The sequence below is a fragment of the Artemia franciscana genome, chromosome 16, assembly GCF_032884065.1.
Source record: "Artemia franciscana chromosome 16, ASM3288406v1, whole genome shotgun sequence".
NCBI classification, from domain to species: domain Eukaryota; kingdom Metazoa; phylum Arthropoda; class Branchiopoda; order Anostraca; family Artemiidae; genus Artemia; species Artemia franciscana.
Genome location: NC_088878.1, coordinates 36,322,679 through 36,344,854, shown reverse-complemented (window position 1 = coordinate 36,344,854; position 22,176 = coordinate 36,322,679). Strand labels below are relative to the sequence as shown.

At 35.2% G+C, this 22,176-nt stretch overlaps 1 protein-coding gene across 1 annotated transcript in view; it reads left to right on the top strand.

The window, feature by feature from the left end:
• Window positions 1-22,176, top strand: part of LOC136037402 (GRIP and coiled-coil domain-containing protein 2-like) — a 201,739-nt gene that overhangs the window by 166,104 nt on the left and 13,459 nt on the right. Inside the window, exons 8-9 of the mRNA XM_065720153.1 lie at window positions 4,137-4,366; window positions 21,968-22,076. Coding sequence (XP_065576225.1) covers window positions 4,137-4,366; window positions 21,968-22,076 — 339 coding nt within the window. The remainder of the gene's footprint in view (window positions 1-4,136; window positions 4,367-21,967; window positions 22,077-22,176) is intronic.

The following is a 22,176-nucleotide window of genomic DNA, read 5'->3' as shown; positions in this document are numbered from 1 at the left end:
TACGGAATCTGAACCAAACCATATTCGAATTTTTCTTTTCTATTTTATTTCTCTTTTATCCCTCTTTATTCTTAATTTTTTTCTTTTCGATTATGAGACAAATATTGTTTTGTAGCCCTTTTTTTGTCATATTTCCTTATGCTTCAAAATTCCGATTCGTATCAAGCCCATTCAGTCTCAAGCCCGTATCAAATATCAAACTCTGTATCAAGCCCATTAAGTCCATCTTGCGAATGATTAAAAACTGGAAAATAAAATTCTATCTGATGAGAATAAAGTGTAAGTTATGGATAAAGAATATAATATAAATAAGATATATATAATTTAAATGTAATAAAGAAATATAAAAATTTATAATATATAGTAATGTATAATAATAATAAATAATGATAATTTATTGATAAAATGAGAAATATAAAAAAATGAAGAAATATAAATAAAGATATAAATAAAGAATAAGAATAATTAGAACTTAAAATGAACCAAAGATATAGTATGCATCGCCCTGTATTGCCGTATGTATCGTATGTACGTATCGCCATATTGCCCCTGCGATTCCTCACTCTCTAGAGTTTGACTCGTCATTTTATGAAGCGCAGCAAATATAGTGTGCTTGTAATTGATATTATTTATTTTCTGGTTGACTATCAAAACATTTGAGATTTTGAGAAAAACAAGGTAGCTAAATAGTCGACTCAAGAATCATTTATATAAAGGAAAAGGAATCAACTATTTACTTTACAAATTTAGCTAAACTAAATTAAACTTTTTATCTTAAACTTTAAAAAAAACTTTAAAAACTTTAAATTAAACTTTTTTCTCACTGTTTTTCAAGCAGTTCGTCGTTCGTGGTAATGAGCTGTAATTAAGCAGCGATGCGGCTCAATAGTAACCAAAACCCTTAGAAACAGAGTCTTGATAACAATAGATATATCAGAAGAATCGAATTTTAACGCTTATTCAAAATAAAAAATGTTCACCATGTTTAATATTACCCATCAAAAGTTACGTGCCTGAGATACTTTGTCTGATTTTTGAAAAAGGGGGAAAACATCCCTAAAACATAAGGTGATTTTAATGAAAATCACACTGTTAGACTCAGCCTATCAGAAAACTCATCTGTTGAGGTTTCAAGCTCCTGTATACAAAATGTTGAATGTTGCTTCTTTGTTTTCTTTTTTTGCCGGAAGAATGATCATGAATGCGGGTTCAGTTGTTTTTGGTGTCTTTTTTTATGTTTTCCTAGGAGTTATTTTACCAAATCAGTAATCCTAGAAGATCTGTAGAGGGCTTATTTGATTGGAAGCCAGAAGTTCAAGTGCTCTTTTTAAGTGACAAAAAATATTGGAGGGTAGCTATTTTTTCCCTTTTTCCCCAAAGTCATACGATAAAAATTCTAAGATAGCCGTTTTGTTCAGTAGAATCGAAAGATCAAATAGCTATGTCTTTTAGGATGACTTGACCTTCCATAGCCCCGGGGGAAGGCTACACGCCATGAACTTTGCCCATTGTTTACAGGTAGCAATGGTTATTGAGAAGAATACAGCTGTTTTTTCTTTGGGGGGGGGTTACGTGGGAAGATCTTTTCATTGACGGATTTTGCATGGGGAAAGGAATTTTCCATGGAGGTCGAGCGGGATTTCCCGACATTATTCAAAAAACTATTCGAAATTAAAAAGAAAAATAAGGTTATTCTCTTCAACTGAAAGTAAGGAGCAACATTAAAACTTGAAACGAACAGAAACGAGGTACGAGGGGATTTTCCCCTCCTCAATACCTTGTTCTTTTTGCTAAAGTTTTTTAGAATTTTCAAAAACGCTTATTATTCTAATTATACGGCCCTTGTGTCTCAGGAGTTCTTCTTAAAGAATTGGGACAAATACCGAACATGAGCGTAAAGAGTGAGATATATAGGAGGGGGCATGTTTTACTCTATATGTAGGGAAGGCTGTGATTCTTAAGTCTTAACGTCCTTCTTATATCCTGTTTGAAAAAAAAAGTTTGTTCTTTTTGTTTAATTTCAGCTTTTTTGAATATCAAATTTCGCTTTATTCCATGTATGATAGATCATAAAGGAGCCAAGTGTTCGTGACTGCCGGATCTCAGCAGTCACAATGGCACCAGAAGCATACAATTAAACATAGAACATCAACTAAATGACTTAAACTTTGCCGATGATATCACGCTCATTGAGTCCTGTGAACAAAGACTACAAGAATTACTAGAGGCTCTACGTCACAGAGGCCTACTTGTAGGACTAAGAATCAACGCTGATAAACAAAAAGTATGACAGTAACGGATTCACCTTTACACCTGAGATGCAATAACCAGGACATTGAGCAGGCTCTAGAATGTATTTACCGTGGGAGCACAGTGATAAATACGGGATCAACTGAAAAAGATATACCATACCGCATCGGGCTGGCCTCCAGTACGTTCAATAGACTGAAACCGGTATGGAGGTCGCAGAATTTCTCCCTCCGACTCAAACTTCGTCTGTTTAATAGCAATGTCATCCCCGTCCTGTTATATGCTTCTGAAACCTGGCATCTGAATAACACACAAGAAAGGCAAATTCTAGCTTGCGAGAATACAAGTCTCCGGAGAATACTAAATATCCATTGGTCACAAAAAATCTCTAATGAGATGGTGAGACAGATGAGCAAACAACCCACTGTGATAGATGTCATTAGGACACGTTGGTGGAAACATCTGGGGGCATGTAGTTGGTATGGACGAATCCCGAATCCCAAAAGTGAGGTTCCAGAGGCAACCGGAAGGAAGGAGAAGTAGAGGCAGGCCGCGCAATACGCTGAGGGGCACCTATCAGACGGAGCTGCGAAATATAAGCTCTTTCCTTCAACCAGTGTGGGAAAATGTTTTTCCTGTGGCGCACATGGGGGATGACTGGCGGCTTTTCGTGGATGCCCTGGGTGCCTCTGGAGGATCTAAGGAAGGTAAGGAAGAAGGACCTTGCGTAGCTGCGTTGACCTCAGTCGGCTAGGTGCTACAGTGACTTGTCAGTAATAGTATTAGTAAAACAATATTCTTAAGACTGTTTTCCTTAATTGACTAAGATCGCTCTTTACTTGCCATTTATTACCATGAACGGGTCCAAATCAAGAATGAATTAGAAAGCGAAACATCTTTAGAGAAAGAGAGAGGAAAGTTGAAGGCGAACCTTTTCTTTAAGGTAGGTAGGTAGGTAGGTATGCATTTATTTCAACCAAAAAAAGTTACATAAATTATAATACAATTAACATTATGCTGCTCAGTTTACGGACCTAAAGCAGCAAAACAATAACATATAAATGATAACTTATTCATTCAAGATCAAAGAAATAAGCAAAAAATAAAAAACAGACGAAAAACTATGCAGTCTCTAACCAGCCATCTGTCATCTTAAAAAAAAAAGAAACAAAAAAAAAAACAGGGATAAACTTTAACCACCATAATTTACAAAATATCAAAATACTGTTTTATTCTTCCTTTTAAATAACATAAGGTTTTCAGACCACTTAACACTCTCTGGGATTAAGTTCTAAATATCAACACCTACAGTTTTAACCATAAAAATCCAGATCGCCCTGTATGCCTGATTTCACTAGTCAATTGTTAAGATTTCCTAGTAGAATAATCGTGATAATTTGAATTACATCGATAAAATCTTCTAAAATACTGAGGAGACAACCCATTTAAAACCTGGTATACAAAATTAAAATCTGTTGAGACTTAATACAATCAATATTCAAAATATCTAAATCTCTAAAACAATCTTTAATACTACCACACGCAAGATACTCACCCAAACTTCTAGTTGACTCATTCAAAAGAAAATACATGATCCTTCTTTTCTGCTTACAATATTTGAGTGAAAGAAAAGAGAACTTCTTTTGTACTTTTCTTTTTAATAGTTATTCTTATTCTTCTTATTTCGATTTTTAGGGTTGTATATCAGAATTAAATCTATTTCAAAAATAAGTTTAACAGTAAAACCTTCCTGGCTGAAGGGCCTTGAGACGGAGATCAGCACCGCAGGTTCGGATCTTAAGGGTCTAGTGCTGCATCCTTTACCTTTCTGCTGTTTAATAAGAATTCTGACATTTCTCAAAAATAAAATGAAAATTATATTTTAGGAAACGAAACATCGTTGGTAACAGAGATAGAAAAGCTGCAGACATCGTTGAATTTTTCTGAAAAGAAAATTCAGCATCTATCGTCTCTTTTAACAGAGTCTGAAAAAAACGAAGTACGACTCAACTCGCTTGTCGAGGCACTTAAAGAAGAAATCAGAAGAGTTCGAAGGTCTCAAGAGCGACAAGAGCATGCTGAAAATCTTGAGTATCTTAAAAATATTATTGTTAAGGTAAATTTTCTACACGTTGTTTCTGCATAGTGTGGCTGCGATTGAGGGGCTCCCTTTCCCTGCAAACATAAGGAGAACGCCCTTCGAGACCTCTCTGACCCCTCCCCAGTTCAGTTGCTTTTAAATGTATTTTGTTTTGAACAATGTCTTTCATGCTAGGATTGAAAAATTGCACCTTCGTTCTTAAGTGTATATCCGTTGGGAGCCGTCATAGTATTGGGAGTGTCTCTAGGTTTGGACTCCTTTCACATACCTGCACAAAGGAAGCATTATCCGCCTTGAGGTTGGTTATGAGGATACCCTCCCTATATTGAGAGATTTAAAATAGTGCTATAAAAGCGCTATTAAACATTGGAGAATTATCTCTCCTGAGGTTGGTCTGAAAGATTCCCCTTATTTAAGAATGGGGCTATAAAAGTGCTTTTTAAATGATATTTTTCATTTCTTCGCTTAAAAATTGCTTTCAAATTTTATGTTAAAATTTGAAATTAAATTTTAAAAAACAAGTTTTTTTAACTGAAAGTGAGGAGTAACGTTGGAACTTAAAGCAAATAGAAATTATTATGTTTATGAAGGGGATTGTCCCCTCAACACCTCGCTCTTTATGTTATATTGTTTTAGTATTTTTAAAAAAGTTTCCTATTGTTCTAAATAAACGACCCTTGTGTTTCAGGAGTTTTTCTTAAAGAATTTTGACAAAATTGAGACTTTAGCGTAAAAAGCTTGGCGGTGAGGAGGTGCGTTGAGGGGGAGGTAACCCCCTTAACACACATAATAATTTCTGTTCGTTTTTAGTTTTAGTGTTGCTCCTTACTTTCAGTTGATAACCTGTTTTTTGAATTTAATTTCTAATCGTTTTAAAGTATTACCAGGAAATCTGGTCCTTCCTCCACGGGAAATCCCCCTCCCCATGGAAATATCCCCGAGACAATTCAATCTTGGTGAAAATTTACCCCGGACAATTACCCTTAACAACTTCACGGGTAAAATTGAGACGGCAAAGAGAAAGAAAGGCATTTAAAAAGAATTTTGTATAGGAATTCTGGCAAATCCTTCCAATGTATAATTTTCCCTGACAAGTCAACCTCCTGGAAACTTCCCTTTCCATAGAAAAATCCCCGTGGACAAACCCCCAGCAAAATTCGTCCCTTCCTCAACACGATAAGGTATAAATACTTCACAATAACAAATACTATGCGTAAAAAATTGAAAAATATTATGACTTAAAGACCTTTCCCCTTGGGCCTTGGGGAGGGGGAGGGTGGCTCATATTATATCCAAGGGCATATTTATTTGGCGTTTCAACTATGATGAACCAAATGGCTCTCTCAAAATATTGATCGGAAGACTTTGGGAAAAAGGGGCAGAGTAGGGGGCCAGGTTACTCTCTATTCTTTTTGGCCACTTAAAAAGGTCACTAGAACTTTTAAATTTCTGCTCGAATGAGCCCTCTAATGATATTTCACGAAGACTGGGTCAATACGATTATTCCTTGAAAAAAAACACATCCGTGAAATTTCTTCTGGAAAATAATACAAAATTCCACATTTTTGCAGATAGGAGCTTGAAACTACTACAGAAGGGTTTTCTGATATGCTGACTCGGATTGTGTGATTTTCATTAAGATTCTAATACTTTTAGGGGGTGTTTCCCCCTTTTTTCGAAAATCAGACAAATTTTCTCAGGCTCGTAGCTTATAATTGGTAAGAATAAACTTAATGAAAATAAGGATAATAAAAATAATAATATTTTTAAAATAAGGATAATAAGTGAATTCTTTTGATATATCTATTGGTATCAAATCTCCATTTTTCAAAGATTCGGTTACTATTGAGCCGGATCGGTCCTTACGTACAGTTCGTTAACACGAATTGTTTGAATAATCGTTAATCCGTTTTATCGTTTATCGTGAATTAATCATGACAAGACTTTAATTTTCATTCCAGAAATCAAAATGAAAAACAAGCTGAATTCTAATAGTGTTTTTATTTTTTATTTTTCAGTTTTGTTATTTATCATTCCAGTGGTATTTGATTGGAAAGTTTAATAGTTTTTCATGGCACTTGGTATCTACCAAGTAACATATAGCGATTGCAAATTTGGAAGAGATAAAAAACCAACTTTTAGCTCTTGTTTTTCGTAAATTTGACATTATTGATGTTAAATTAGATTCACCTCGACCAGGGTAATTGTCTTATGCAAATTGTATTCTTTTACTTATTTACTTTATTTTATTTTATTTATTACTTCTGAGTCCTTTTATGGCCGGTTTAATTTATTTACTTCTTTTACATTCCATTGTTTTGCTTTGTGTTCAAAATTTGTGGACAAGTCAAAAACAACAAAAGTATGTTAGTTTCTTTATATTTCTTTTGATCTTTTTAAACAAAACAAATTTATTTCTATCCTTTATGAAGCAATGGATCGTTCAGCTGGTTGCCATGGAACTTTAGGAAGTTGTTGGTTACACTCCAGCGAAGGTTTAAACATATATTTTTTTTTTGAGGGGGGATTTAAATTTTGTCAATTTGTTTCTCCCATTACGGAGAGATTTTATCCTATACATAGCAAATAACAAAGTGAAAAAATCTGAAAAATCATAAGGAGGAAGGGCACCAGAGCAGGCTATAAAAATCTGAAATACATAAGCTGAAAACTATATAAGGGATAAGGGAAAAGTAGATTTACGAAAAATGGATTTACACCTTTGGTGATATCATCTTTATGCTGTTGTAGGCGTTTCTCTAAATTCTGGGGAGTTCCGCATAAATAGAATTTGCCACAATCGCATGGTATTTGATAGACTCCTCTTTGGCGAGTAACTGGAGCGTCATCCTTACCATCATTTAGGAGATTTATGATTTCCAAATCAAACAGTACGTGGTAACGAACTGTAGTAAGGAGCGACCCGGCTCAATAATAAAAGAAACTCTAAAAACGGAATTTTTATACTAATAAATACGTCAAAAGAATTGGATTTTTATGCTTATTATAGATATATGTTTCATCAAATTTAGTCTTACTTATCAAAAGTTACAAACCTGAGAAAATACCTTATTTTCGAAAATAGGGGAAAACATCCCTAAAAGTCATAGAATCTTTACTAAAATCATACCACCGCATTCAACGTATCAGAAAATTATATTGTAGAAGTTTCAAGCTCCTATCTACAAAAATATGGAACTTCGTATTTTTTGCCAGAAGACCGATCGCGGATGCGTGTTTATTTTTTTTCTGGGGCTGTTGTATCGACCCAGTGGTCTTAGAATGTCGTGAGAGGGCTCATTCTAACGGAAATTAAAAGTTCTAGTGCCCTTTTTAAGTGACCAAAAAAACTGGAGGGCACCTTCACCCCCTCCAATGCTAATTTTTTCCCAAAATCAACGGATTAAAATTTTGAGATCGCCATTTTGTTCAGCTTAGCCAAAAAACCTTATAACTATGTCTTTAAGGACGACTTACTCCCTCAAAGTAATGAGGGAGTAAGTCGCTGCTGATCCTATAGGTCTATTTGTGACAGGTTCTGTGTTAATATCTATTAGAAATTAAAATATTTGTAAGGTCATTTTTAATTAAATTTGTGTATAAAGCATTCAGTGAATATCCCTATTTAAGGAAATATTATTATTAATCTTAAGTCTGATTTCAATTACTTCTCGAACTACTTGCTTAATGCCTAGATCATTGCTAATAATGGCGGATTCTTCGAAAAGTGTTTTGTGGCTAGGATTTTCGAAAACATGGCTACTTAAAGCAGAATCAAAAGAAACAGAAGTAATATTATTAGAATTCACAGCTTTGGTGATTTTATCCTTATGTTGTTGTAGGCGTTTCTCGAAATTCTGGTAGGTTCTCCCTACATAGAAGTTGCCACAGTCGCATGGTATTTGATAGACACCTCTTTGGCGAGTAACTGGAGTCTTATCTTTACCAGAATTTAGGAGCTTTATGATTTTCAAATTATTGGTAAATACAACATACAGATTATTTTGTGTGCATACTCCCTGGGGGAGGGGCTTCAAGTTGCAAATTTTGACCAGCGTTTACATATACTAATGTAAATAACGACGAAGACCACACTGCCTTTCCATCACAAACACCAAAAACAAGAAGAACAATAAGGAATTTTCTAAGACAGTGGGAAACAAATTAGAATAAATATTTCTGTAAATTGTAAATTAATATCATATGTGTTAAGATGATCTAAAAAACCCTTAAGTTCATTTTCCCCATAGTTCCAGAGTGAAATTACGTCTTCCGTGTAACGTCCTCAAAAGATATGATTAAAAAAATATGAATTTCATGCCCAATTTTCAATATGCTCTGCATAAATATTCGCCAGTAACCCGGAAAGAGGCGCACCCATGGGTAAGCCATTTGTTTGTGGCTTACCCATGGGTAAGCCATTTATCGGTTGGTAGAAAGAATTACGGAATTGGAAATACATTGAATACTTGTTACAAAGTTGGACCATGGTCATTAAAACGTCGCAATCTAATCCTGTTGCTGAAACTTCTATTAAGTCATAATTTTCATTTATTTAATTTTCTAATAACACATATGATAGGAATTTACAGTTTACCTTAGAAGTTGAAATTGTAAATAAAATGTCATTCCTAGATGTTCTAATTATTCGTAACTTAGATGAAATCAATTTTACCATTTACAGAAAACCGACACAAAACAATAGATATTTACATTTTGATTCCCCCCACTAGTTAAAAGAGGTGTCGTAATATCTCTCGTAGATCGTGCCCTGAATATTTGTTCTGATTCCTACATCACAGCTGAACTAGACTTCATCAGGGACATACTGTTTGAAAATGGGTATCCTCTTTTATTTATTAATAATACAGTTAACCGTAGAGTGAAAAGATACTCCCATAAAATCAACGATAATTTACCATGTGAAAATCCCGATAAGCCCCAAAACATAATTTACCTCCCATATATCCCAAAAATCACTAGAAATCTTAAAAAAGTATGCACACAAAATAATCTGTATGTTGTATTTACCAATAATTTGAAAATCATAAATCTCCTAAATTCTGGTAAAGATAAGACTCCAGTTACTCGCCAAAGAGGTGGCTATCAAATATCATACGACTGTGGCAACTTCTATGTAGGGAGAACCCACCAGAATTTCGAGAAACGCCTACAACAGCATAAAGATGATATCACCAAAGCTCTGAATTCTAATAAGAATACTTCTGTTTCTTTTGATTCTGCTTTAAGTAGCCATGTTTTCGAAAATCCTCGCCACAAAATACTTTTTGAAGAATCTGCCCTTATTAGCAATGACCTATGGCACAAAACAAGTAGTTCGAGAAGCAATTGAAATCAGACTTAAAATTCATAATAATATTTCCTTAAATAGGGATTTAAGAGAATATTCACTGAATGCTCTATTCACAAATTTAATTAAAAATGACCTTACGAAATATAAAAAAAAACAATAGATATTAACACACAACCTGTCACAAATAGACCTATAAGATCAACAGCGAAAAAAGCTAGGCTGGCATTAAAAACCTGTTTTTATTTCATTTTCTTTCATTTCATTGAATTGCCTCGTTTCATCACAATTTATTTATCAGTCCTGGTTGAACTTCGCTGAGGTAAGGATGCTGGGACTGTTTTGAAAAACTGTTCATTTTAGTTTTATTGATTTTATCCTCTCGTAAGTTGTTTTTTTCTTATTTGTATTGCTGAGGAAGGCCCTTGGACATAGGGCCGAAATATTCATTCTAATTTGTTTCCCACTGTCTTAAAAAATTCCCTATTGTTATGGAAGTATACAGACGTTTTTAGGGGGATTTATTTGGGGTTTTAGGGGGAGTTGAGGGGAGGGGGCTACGTGGCAGGATCTTTTCATGGAGGAATTTGTCATAGGGAAAGAGAATTTCAATGAAGGGGGCGCAGGACTTTCTAGCATTATTTGAAATAAAAACCAAAAAATAAATATTAAAAAATTTTTTTCAACTGAAAGTAAGGAGCAGCATTGAAACTGAAAACGAGCAGAAACTATTACGCAAAATTTCTGCTTTAGTCTAAAGAGCGAGGTTTTGACGAGGGGGCAAACCCCCTCAAATGCATAATAAGAATATACAAATATAGAAGTTCGTTACGTAAGTTAGTTCGTAATTTATTTTTATTTCTTATGAATAAAAGCTTTCGTAAAATATTAAGAGTTCTAGTTGCCTTTTTAAGTAACCAAAAGACTGGATGGCAACTAGGCCTCCTACCCCACCCTTTTTATCAAAATCGTCCGAGTTTTTTTTTTTTTAACTGAGAGTAAGGAGCGATATTAAGACTTAAAACGAACAGAAATTACTCGGCATATGAAAGGAGTTGTTCCCTCTTCAGCGCTCCACTCTCTACGCTAAAGGGGGAAAAATTTATTATATAATTTTAGAGTACATTTACTATTTTGTTTTAGATCTTTTGATTTATTTATAATTTGTTAGCAAACTGATCAGTATAATGGTGGGTTCTAGTTGTATTAAACAAAACAAAAACAAGTTTTTAAATGAAAATAAGGAGCGGCATTAAAACTTAAAACGAACAGAAATTACTCCGTATATGAAAGGGGCTTTTCCTCCTCAACGCCCCGCTCTTTACGCTAAAGTTTGACTCTTTCTCTTAACTCTACATTTTAAAACAGTAAAAAACTTTACTGTTGATGGTGTGATTCGTTAAGATCGTATGACTTTTAGGGGGTGTTTCCCCCTATTTTCTAAAATGAGGCAAATTTTCTCAGGCTCGTAAGTTTTGATGGGTAAGACTAATCTTGATGAAACTTATATATTTAAAATCAGCATTAAAATGTCATTGTTTTGATGTAACTATTGGTATTAAAATTCCATTTTTGAGAGTTTCGGTTACTATTGAGCCGGGTCGCTCCTTACTACAGTTCGTTACCACGAACTGTTTGATATGTAGTTTTGCCATTTAGATGAGCATAACTTTTTGTGTCGTAATCTGTCGTATCCATGACAGCCGAAAAAATTGCTTTTATCTGCTTTAGTTATAATAATGGACGGGTCTTATATATTATGTTTTGCTGAGGACGGCCCTTGGACGTAGAACCGAAATGTTCATTCTAATTAGATTTCCATTGTCTTGCAAAAAGAATTCCGTATTGTTCTTCTTATTTTTTGATGTTTGTGATGGAGAGGCAGTGTTGTCTTAGTCGCTATTTATGAGCAAAAGACTTTACATCCCGGTAGCAACTGAACCGATGGACTTGTAATTTTCTGTAATAACATTTTTACGGTGACGTGACTTTGAATTTGCTTTGTGTGTTACACCGCTTTTGTCACCGGTGTAGCTGAAAATATAAAAAGTAGTCTCTACCTTTGACATGCCGCTGCACTAAAACAAAACTTTAAAAAAATATAGAGGGGGGGATATAGGCTATAAAATCGAAAACTAAAGCTGAGATGCCTACAAGTAATATCCTCAATAATGCGGAATGGGCAAAGTTCAACAAACTTTGAGCTTATCATGTGGGATGTATTCACTAACAGCCTATAAAAAGTATTGGAAGCGCTTGATCCTAGACTGAAAGATTTTTTGGGGGGATAGACAACCCTACAGGGGAGCGCTTATTTTATTGCCATACGATTTCGGAAAAACTCTTCTAGTTAACGTCGATTAATGATGATGAACATATGATAAGCATACGTCGATATATGATGATAACGTCGATGATGAACGTCGTGGATGATGAACATAATTCTCAAATCTTTTGTTTCATGACGAAATGTAATCGAACCGGCCTTTAAAACCGATTTGTATGCTCAACTACAAAACAATACACCTTCCGAACGTTTCGCAAAATAGTTGCTGGATATCGGGAAAAGGAAGTTGACAATCGACTAATCCACACAATTTACAACATTGACAACAATCTTTAGTAATGTCAAACTGATTCATAAGGTTTTCCAAATATTTTGCCGATTTTTCGCCGATTTTCCACCGAATTTCATAAATCAGGTGTGCCTCAGCGCGGTTCTATTTTAGTTGCTGCAATCAATTATGTCGAGGCCATTAATATTAGAATTGGAATGTTACACCAGGTGAAGTGACAACGTATAAATCGATACAACATATCGATACAACAATCGATACAACATATAATTACTTAAAAAAATTGCGACTGGCGTTAGATTTGAATCTAAAAATTCACTGAGCTTCCGACACTTGACTAACAGGCACACTTGGCAATCTTTTCACAGCATTTTATTCTGAATATTACCATTCCGCATAAATAAAAAAATTAATTGGACACAAATTACCCTAACACTAAAATGAACAAAAATCATTCTAAATATGAGAGGGCTACTACTCCCTCGGCTCATTACACTTTAGGTTTAGTTTTATCTTGTACTTTTCTGAAAAGCTATTGTTTTGATATTTTGTAGAGAGACCTTATGGTAATTAAAAGCTATCCTATATTGATATTTCAGCTTCTTTAGACACAATAAAAGTTTAAAGGGTAAAACCCTCGGGTCCCCCTCTCCTCAAAGTTTCCTATTGGTAACGACTAAAAAAAGTCGTTTTTTCCTGATTTTGAGCAACAGCTTCCCCTTCCTCCCCCAATATAAAAATTCTTCTAAAAAATCTAAATTTAAGTTTCCCTTTTATATTTCCAATCAAACTTTTTGGAAAGAGAGAAAAGTTCTACGGAAATAAGTTTCTATGAAGTTAACAAAATTTCCATTAATTAGTAAATTCCGTGCTCTAGAAGTAAACTTCTTGGGAATCATGTAATATCGGATTCGTCCAAAACATACAATTATCTCTTTAGGTTTTGGTATCGAAATTTTTTTATCTCCTCCAGCTTTGTGCGAATTAATTATCGAAAGATACTCGAAATCAATATCGAAAGAAATCGAAATACCGATTTCTAATCGAATATCGAAAGAAATATCGAATAATCGAAAGAATATCGAAAGAAATTAATACGAGATACCGCATGCTGATTATTTTAATTTAATTCATTTTTATTTTGACCGAATGTATATATGTGATTCTTTCTAAATTTGGAGAACTGGAACCAGTCTTAGATTATTTTTTTCTCTCTTTTTTGTAACAATGACTGGTAACAATGACCTTTGCTGAGTCGATTGGTGTGCTGGATTTAGGATCCTTTGTTCCTGAGGGTGAGCGTTCGAATCCTAGTGTACCCAATTATTTGGTTTGGGGCGGGGGTCAGTTGTGTAACTCTATAAGCTCAGCCAGAGTCGACCCAGCTCTAAATGGGTACCTGGAAAAATTTGAGGGAGGTAAACAGGAAGGGTGTGCAAAAGCACAGGATGGCTGGCCCTCATCCCCCCATTGCACTTCCTAGCTAAAGGGCCTTGAGACGGAGATCAGCACTGCCGGTTCAGACCTTAAAGGTCTAGTGCCGCATCCTTTAGCTTACCTTTTTTTACCTTTGGAACTGTAAATTAACTATTAAAGTTCTAACAATGAGGAATAGTGGAACTAACAGAAACTAGTCTACAAGGTGGGTGCTATGCTAGAATATGGTCATTTGAGTCATCCCTTGTAGGCTCAGAGGCAACCAATGAGGTTTTTTTCAACTGTTGGCTCTTAATTCTCTGTGGTTGTATAGATTTCTTTTGCCGTAAGTTTTTTAACGTTTTTTTCCTCTTATACTCCTTTCTCTCATTCTTATTCTGTACGGAGGGTCGACCCCGATCGTATCGGTCAAAACCATTTGGCATCCGAAAGGTTCTCCTCGATTAGGAGGAGGGAGCCAACTGGAAAAAATATTTATGTAGATACTGTACAAACACTACTTGTCTGTATAGTTATAGAGATTGTATAAAAAAAAAAAAAAAAAAAAAAAAAAAAAAAAAAAAAAAAAAAATGCAGCAAATCTAAACTTTCCTTTTTTTCAATTGTCTTAAAGTTCCACCATTTTTTCTGTGTGAGTTTTGTGTTTTGACGGTAACCATAGCAATGGTTTTTTAAAAGCGTTGTGCAATTTTTCTTCCTTTTCTTACACAAGCTCAAATGATAACATGATTGGCTGGCGAAAATACGCCAATAGACCATCGGAATTACAGCACACTTTCTAATACAGAAGTATTTAACAGTAATCTCTCTTTTCTTTTTTGGTGTAATTTAAATTAAAAATTTGTTGTGACAAGTTAGACTCATTTTGAACACTGACTTATTATCTAATTCCGACCGATCTGAAATCTTTCTCGATTCACTTCCTGGAGGATTCCATCTTGCTGATAAAGATCTTCTATTTACTTATATTCACAATCGTGGTGGTCTTACTTCCAACCTTGATCATGTAATTGTGTCAGATTCAACTCTACTTTCATCAATAGTTCATGTGGAAGACTCTAAAATTGACGACGATCATTTACCAATCACGTGCCAACTATCTTGCTCCATGGCGACCTCTGTGCAACGTAACTCTCCCAAGTGGTTCTCAAAGTTAAATTGGGAAAATACCAATGTTCCACTTTATGTATTGACATTGTCCCAGTTATTATCATCTATTAAAGTGCCATTCCACTTATTGCAAACATCTGTATCTACAGCTTCAACGCGGATAGATATCAACTCGTATTATCAGCAAATAGTGTTCTGTCTAAAGTCTGCCGCTAAAACAGCTGTACCCTCCGAGTGCGTGCGAACGGGTACTCGCAATCCCTTTTGGAAAGTTGATCCTAAAGTGAAGATAGCTAAACAAAAAGCTAAGTTCTGGCTCCGCATGTGGATAGCCTGTAATCGTCCTTCTTCTGGTTCAGTACATCAAATAAAACAGAAAACCAAACGAGAGTACAAATATTCCCTGCGTAGAGCGAGACTGAATGCCTGGGATGGTCCTTGTGACAAGAAATCCTGGGATCGTGTTATAAACAGTGTTAAGTGTTCACCTCCAATTAATTCGTCTCTTCGGCTATGTGACTTCGTTTCTCATTATAAAAATATTTTGCTTTCGTTTAATATTAATCTCCAAAATCATTTTACAAAGCTTGTAAACTCAATCCTCCCAATTCGTATCAACCAATCTCAAGTGTTGTCGGTGGAATCTGGTGTTATACTCCAAGCTCTTATGCAAGTGAATAAGTCTGAGTCTCTCGATAGTGATGGTCTTTGCTTCAATTTTTTTGCCTATGATTGTCCTGAACTGCTGAAGCATTTGCAATTATTGTTTCAGATGTGTTTGGCACAGTCCGTTGTGCCAGATAGTTTTTTGTCCGGTTGTATATCTCCCATAGTCAAGAGGGGTAAGGACCCCAGTGCTTGCTCTAATTATCGTCCTATCACTGTGTCTTGTTTTGTTAGTAAGCTATTTGAATATGTACTGCTACCGGCCATTAACTCCAAGTGCAATTTTACACCCTTCCAGCTTGGTTTTAGAAAAGGTATGGGCTGTTTTCAAGCTCACCATATTGTGGGTCGGCTAATGAAACAAGCTGTTGCTCAAAAAAGTCCCCTGTATTGTTTGACTGTTGACATATCTAGTGCTTTTGATAATGTAATTCATTCAAATGCTTTGTTTTCTCTAGCAGCCTCGGGTGTTAACCTTTCTATTGTTTCCGTGCTTAAGTATTGGTATGCTAATTCTTCAGTTAGGGTGAAGTGGAATGGTACGGTAGGGGAGTATATTCCTGTTAAAAAAGGCGTTAGGCAAGGTGCCGTGTTATCCCCGAGCATTTTTAAATGTGTTTTAGCTTCGTGTCTCCAACGTCTTCAACCGTCAATTTTTTACAATGATAATTTAGGCATTAGTCACGTTGCTTATGCTGATGATGTTCTGCTTCTTAGCCGGACAAAAAATAGTCTAATTACCAACTTCTACCGGCTTTCAGCCGCACTATCCACAGTAGGCCTTTCAGTTAATGCCTCCAAATGTGAGTTTTTGTGTTTTGGGAGTCCTCCACCAACATCACCTCTTTGCTTGGGTTCTTTAACTATACCATGTTCAGCAAGTATTAAATGGTTGGGTCTCTCTTTTTCCACGTCACTTTCGTCTACTTGCTCCGCTATTACGTCCAGCGTGCTGAAAAGTATGCGGGTTGGATACGCGAAAATTTCACCAAATCGTGGTCGGTATAACCGAAATGGACTATGCCGTCTTTATTCTAGTTTTTGTGCCCCTGCTGTTTTTTATCTTTCTGGTTTTGCTTTCCTCCTTCGCAAGAAGGATACAAAGAAAATACGCTCAGGATATTTTAAGTATTGCAAGTATTTGCTGCGTCTGCCTCGGTGGTATCGGAATCATACAGTCGTATCTAAATTTGACATCGTTGATGCGCCCTCGCGACTGAAACATTTATCTAAAGATATATGTTTTAAAACTCGGCAAATGGTCGGTGTTTTTGACCCTCTTTGGCCATTTTTTGATTGGAGGTAATTTATTTATGTTGTATGTCGTTATGCTGCTATGTTATTTATGTTGTTATGTTTTTTGTCTTGTTTTTTCTTTTTTTGTGTGTTTACTCCACAGTTTAATGTACTTTGTGGGTTATAAATAAATTATTATTATTATGTACTCAGATTTCTACTCTTACTTGGTTTTACAAGTAGATAAAAATTCTATTGGTGGTCAAAACTTTGGTAATGGGGGTCTTATATATCATGGTGTAATATATCTTCCTCTGACAGCTTAAAATCTTGTTTTGAATACCAATGAAATAAAAATAAAAGCATTTTTTCTATCCTGGTCCCATTTTAGGCCTATTCAGGGACACACCCAAAGGGAGGAGGCCTTAGACCACCCCCTCCTCACCTAAATCATGTCCCCAAATTTCCGGACAGTTTTTATTCAATTTATCCAATATTTTTTTTTATTATTAGTGACCCTCCCCCCACGAAAGCAATATATATATATATATATATATATATATATATATATATATATATATATATATATATATCATGAAAAGAGAAATCACCAATGCTACAGCACAAACACAAAAAAAAAAAAAAAAAAAAAAAAAAAAAAAAAAAAAAAAAAAAAAAAAAAAAAAAAAAGAGACAGAAGGAGAAAAGGAAGACTGTTTTCCTAAATTAGTGATTAATATAGACCAGCACTTGAATGAGGCCTTAACCCTACTCATCCATACAATCACATAGGTCAAACAGCATAGCCACACACAATCAACCATAAAGAATAATCCATGGACAGGCAGTCATGTTGTCAATAAGTATAAGTCGTTATTTACCAAACAATAGAAAAAATAATATAGACAAATAATTCAGAGGCAACACCCAACATAAGGGCTCATCAGGAGAATACACTGGCCTATATAGGGTTTCGCCACTCTAAATTCCCTACCCAGCACAGTGTTGTGGCTACCACAGAATATCCATGGCATCCCCACGTCAGGTATCACCCCCAAAATACATGCCTATGAAAAAAAAACCAACAAATGTAAAACAACCAAGTAAAACCAAAACAAGCTTATCCTGTTAATATATCCCTCCCTTTAGCAACAATAGGTAAACTAAATATTATAAATTTTACCAAATCACAAATATTAACACAAACTTTTATTCTAGTTGACTTAAAAACAAGTATATATATATATATATATATATATATATATATATATATATATATATATATATATATATATATATATATATATATATATATATATATATATATATATATATATATACGCCAGATATAATTTTATAAGATTCTTCTTTAGGTTGTTTCAGTATTACAAAATTTTTATGGCCATACTAAATTTTATTCTCTGTTGTCACGTTGAGCGTGAAATTAAATAAGCGAAACTGACTAGGAAATTTTACAGCGCATCAATATTTTATTGGTTCCCAAGGACAACTACACCTTCAAAGTACGGCTCAACGCTCTTAAACGGTTTGGTGCCTTACTATTTCCTGCTAATTTTACGTCCACGGATCTTTTTCTGATGGCAGCGCTCGCTTAGTTATTGCCAAAACAGCATAACTGATTTGTGAACATCGTTTTAATTAAAAACTGAATTTCGAATTTGTTTTAAATTTAAATATATACATGGCTGTGCAAGTTTCTACCAAGCCACTTTAAACAATCCTGTTTCAGTTTTTGATTTTCCTTGGTAATTTAAGGGAATATAATGCCCTGAGGAAGATAGGGTGAGTATAAAATGTTGGAGCTGTTCTGGTGCTGTGACATGGCTTGGGGTCTCCACTTCGTCATAAACTCTTTCCTTCTTCTCTATCCCCGACAGGGAAATCCTGCTTGCGTGGCCATTTAAGGACGATAGGATCTACCGTTCACGAGTTTATCGAACCTGAACCGTGACTGCAAAAAGAGCTACGGGATTACCTTTAGGAGTTGCGCCCCTCGAGGAAATCATAGCCTAATAAATGACACAGTATTTGCACTCGACTTAGGTTGATGGATAATTCTTCTGGATTTTGTGTTTTGGTGGGCATTTTTGGGGGGTGAAAAACCTCTTCCTAGCTAATTTATATATTATGGGCTGCCTCTGCATTGTACTATAATATTTGTAAGCATTAATGTACAATGAGTTGGAGGTAATAGGCTTGAGATTGATTGTGCAGGATTTAAACTCTTCTTGATGTGAACATCGCCAAATTTGGAAAATCATGTTGTGACAAAGACGAGCCCAGAATTTTACAAAAGTTTCTTTCAAACTGGAGGTCTAGGAACTTTTTTTGTCCGGTTCTCAGCCGGCTTAAGCGCCTCCTGTAGGCCTGAGAAGGTGTTATGGTCCCCTTATTGCTGTATTATTTGGGACCTGGGGACGTAGTAATTTCGCCAATTTGAATTATGTGAAAAAATGCAACTTGGGATGGTAAAATGTTATAAAACTTTATCGTGTTGACATTTTGACGGACGAATTAACACCCTTTGAAGTGGACTTATTTCAGAAACTCCTATCCCACGGGTAGGAAACATGAGATTAGGCGGTATAGAATTTTTTTTTACGCAGGTAGGAAGGATAGGGTAGATAGATATGGAACAGGGCTAATGATGAATAGGGGAGCTGCTATGTCGTGTCTAGGTTGGGAAGGCATTAATATTAGAATACTAGTTACTCGTTTTACGACCTAAAAGTGCAGCGTACCAGTCTTAGTAGTATATTCCCCTATAGAGCAGACAGATCTAAACATTAGTTACTCAGATGAATTTTTCTTACAGTTACAGGAACAAATAAACAGGATTCGGGGTAGAAATATGGTATTTTTATTAATCAATCAGTCAGTTAATTTAAAGAAAAGAGAGAAAGTATTACAGGGCCTTAAACTCCCACAATTAGGGTAATGTCAGGGAAGTCTAGAAAGCATTATAATTAAACAGGATTCATGTGGAGGTCATATAATACAGGGAATGTAAAGAAAGTGTGGAAAGCATTAAAATATAAACTAAGGAGGTGTGAAGTGCAGGCCATGGATAAAATCGCATAGGATCTGAAAGATACAGCTAGAAGGCAGTGAAATACTTCACTGGCATATTAAAAAATTTAGAGGGATGAGTGAGTCTGGACTTCCCCAGTTAAAGATAGGACCGGTGCCACAATTAGTGCTAAGAAAAGAGTTAAAGAGAGATGGGCAAAGCATTTTGAAAATGGGCTAAATCGTGATAAAGTTACGGACAAATACATAGAAAAGAATGTAAAAGTTTGTGACGCTTTGGAAGTGACGGAAGAATTATCTTATGAGTATGAATAAGCGACAGCACCAAAAAGAATACAAAATAATAAGACTGTATATGCTGACAGTGTAGTAAATGAGTTTTTTTTAAACATTGTGTTTGTCAAGCTAGAGACAAATTACTGAAGATTATGGATATGATATTTGAAAGAGGGAAAGTACCTAGCGATCTAAGTTAAACTTTAATTAAACCCATCAATAAAACAAGTGATAGAGCGAGTGTGGTAATTATAGAGGCATTAGCTTGGTTTGTGTCGGAAGCAAATTTCTTAGGATTATACTTAGGATTTAGGATTATACTTTATAGACTAAGGGGTGCTATAGATAAAGTTTTAAGCGAGGAACAGTGTGGTTTTAGGAAGAGAGAGGATGTGTTGACCAAATTTTTACTCTCAAAATAATAATTGAGAAGTGCCTGAGTCATCAGACCTGTTTAGTCCTTAGTTTTATAGATTATGAGCAAGCGTTTGATTCAGCTGATAGAAGAGTTTTAGCAAAGGTTCTATCCTTGTATAGTTTACCAGATTGATGCATTAAAGTTATTAGTGCTCTGTACCAGAATAGTATTACTGCGGTTAAGTTAGGAAATGAAGTTGGTAGGTAGTTTCATATTGAATCCGTTGTATTGAATCAGAGGAGTCCAATAGGGTTGTTTTCCATCCCTGTTTATATCATTTTGAAGAACTATGTCCTAAAGGATGCAGCAAAGGCAATGGCAGAACACGGAATCTATTAGGGAAGTAGAAAATGACCTCTGATGATTTGAGCGTCCTAGATGAAAATGTTAGCAAAAAGAACGGATTTTTGGAAGTTTTAAGAGTTTAGTGTCCAAGAATAGGTTGGAAAAAGGCTAAGTTGCTAAGACTGGGAATAAGTGAAGGTGAATAGGGAATTTTGGGTTGCGAAAAGATGGATTAAGTGGGCTGCTTCACTGGCATTGGTAGTATTATTAGTAAAGACGGTAGGTTCACTGAAGATATTAAAAGTAGAATAGTCAATGCCTAGGGTGGTTTTTCAGAGTTGAAAAGTGCCTGGAAGAATGACAAGATAAGTCCTTGATCCAAGATTAGAATATTGGAAGTTACAGTGGTGAATTACCGTTCTGAAGTATCGTTGCTCCAAGAGACAGAGTAGGATTTGTTAGATGCTTTCCAGAGAAACTGTTGACGTAAGGTTTTAGGTACCCGTCTAACTTAACTTATTTTCAACAGTAAACTGTACAAAACTGTGATTCAAACCAGCTTTCTAATTCTTTAATGTGAAAAAGGTTGAGTTGGCTGGGACTCGTCCTGTGGATGAAAGGGGACACATTGCCAAAGATCGTCCTTGTGAGTCAACCACCTAAGACAGGTCGTCTTCGAATGAGTGGGAGGAAATTATAAAGAAAAATTCAAGGGAAATTGGAGCTTCCTGGGATTGCATAAAAAGGGAGGATTTGAACACATCGGATGGAGGAGGATCATGCGTAGCTATGCTATCGTCAGGCAGTTTGGTGCTTCAGAGAGTTATTAGTAGTAGTAGTAGTAATAGTAGTAATGGAGAAACATCCAGGATTAATCCAGTTCCCATTGAATGTAGTATTTTAGTTACAAAACAGGGAAGAATCGTTTATTTTTTGGTTGAGATCTCAGACTTAAAACGTGAATATTTAAATATGCTGATAAAGTTCGTCGAAAGTGTGTCTAGATCACACCCTTTTTATTTTTATATCTTTTTCCCTTTTTTATGGTATTATTTTGCTACTAGATGCTTTTATTTAAGGCAAACGCCTTTGAACATGGTTATGAACTTATGGAAAAATTTCTCTTTTTTCCTTTCAATTTTTGGCTAATTTTCCTCCGGTCAGTTTTCTCTGTCTTTTTTTTTCTTTTTCTTCCTACTTTATCCAATTTCTGTCATTGTTCTACTTCTAAATTAACTATCTAATTTTAGTTTGTAACACTGCCTCGAGGAGAAGAAAAATGTCGTTTAATTCCAGTTTTGCAGACTATTTTAAGGTTAAGTCCAGAAGAAGTTCAGTCAATCACCATGTCTGTAAAAGGTAAGGCAATTATTTTGTAGGGTAAGTGAGCTATAAGTAAGCCCTTATAGTTTACTACTTCATTCGTTTTATCTATTCATTTATACTAATTTTATTGACA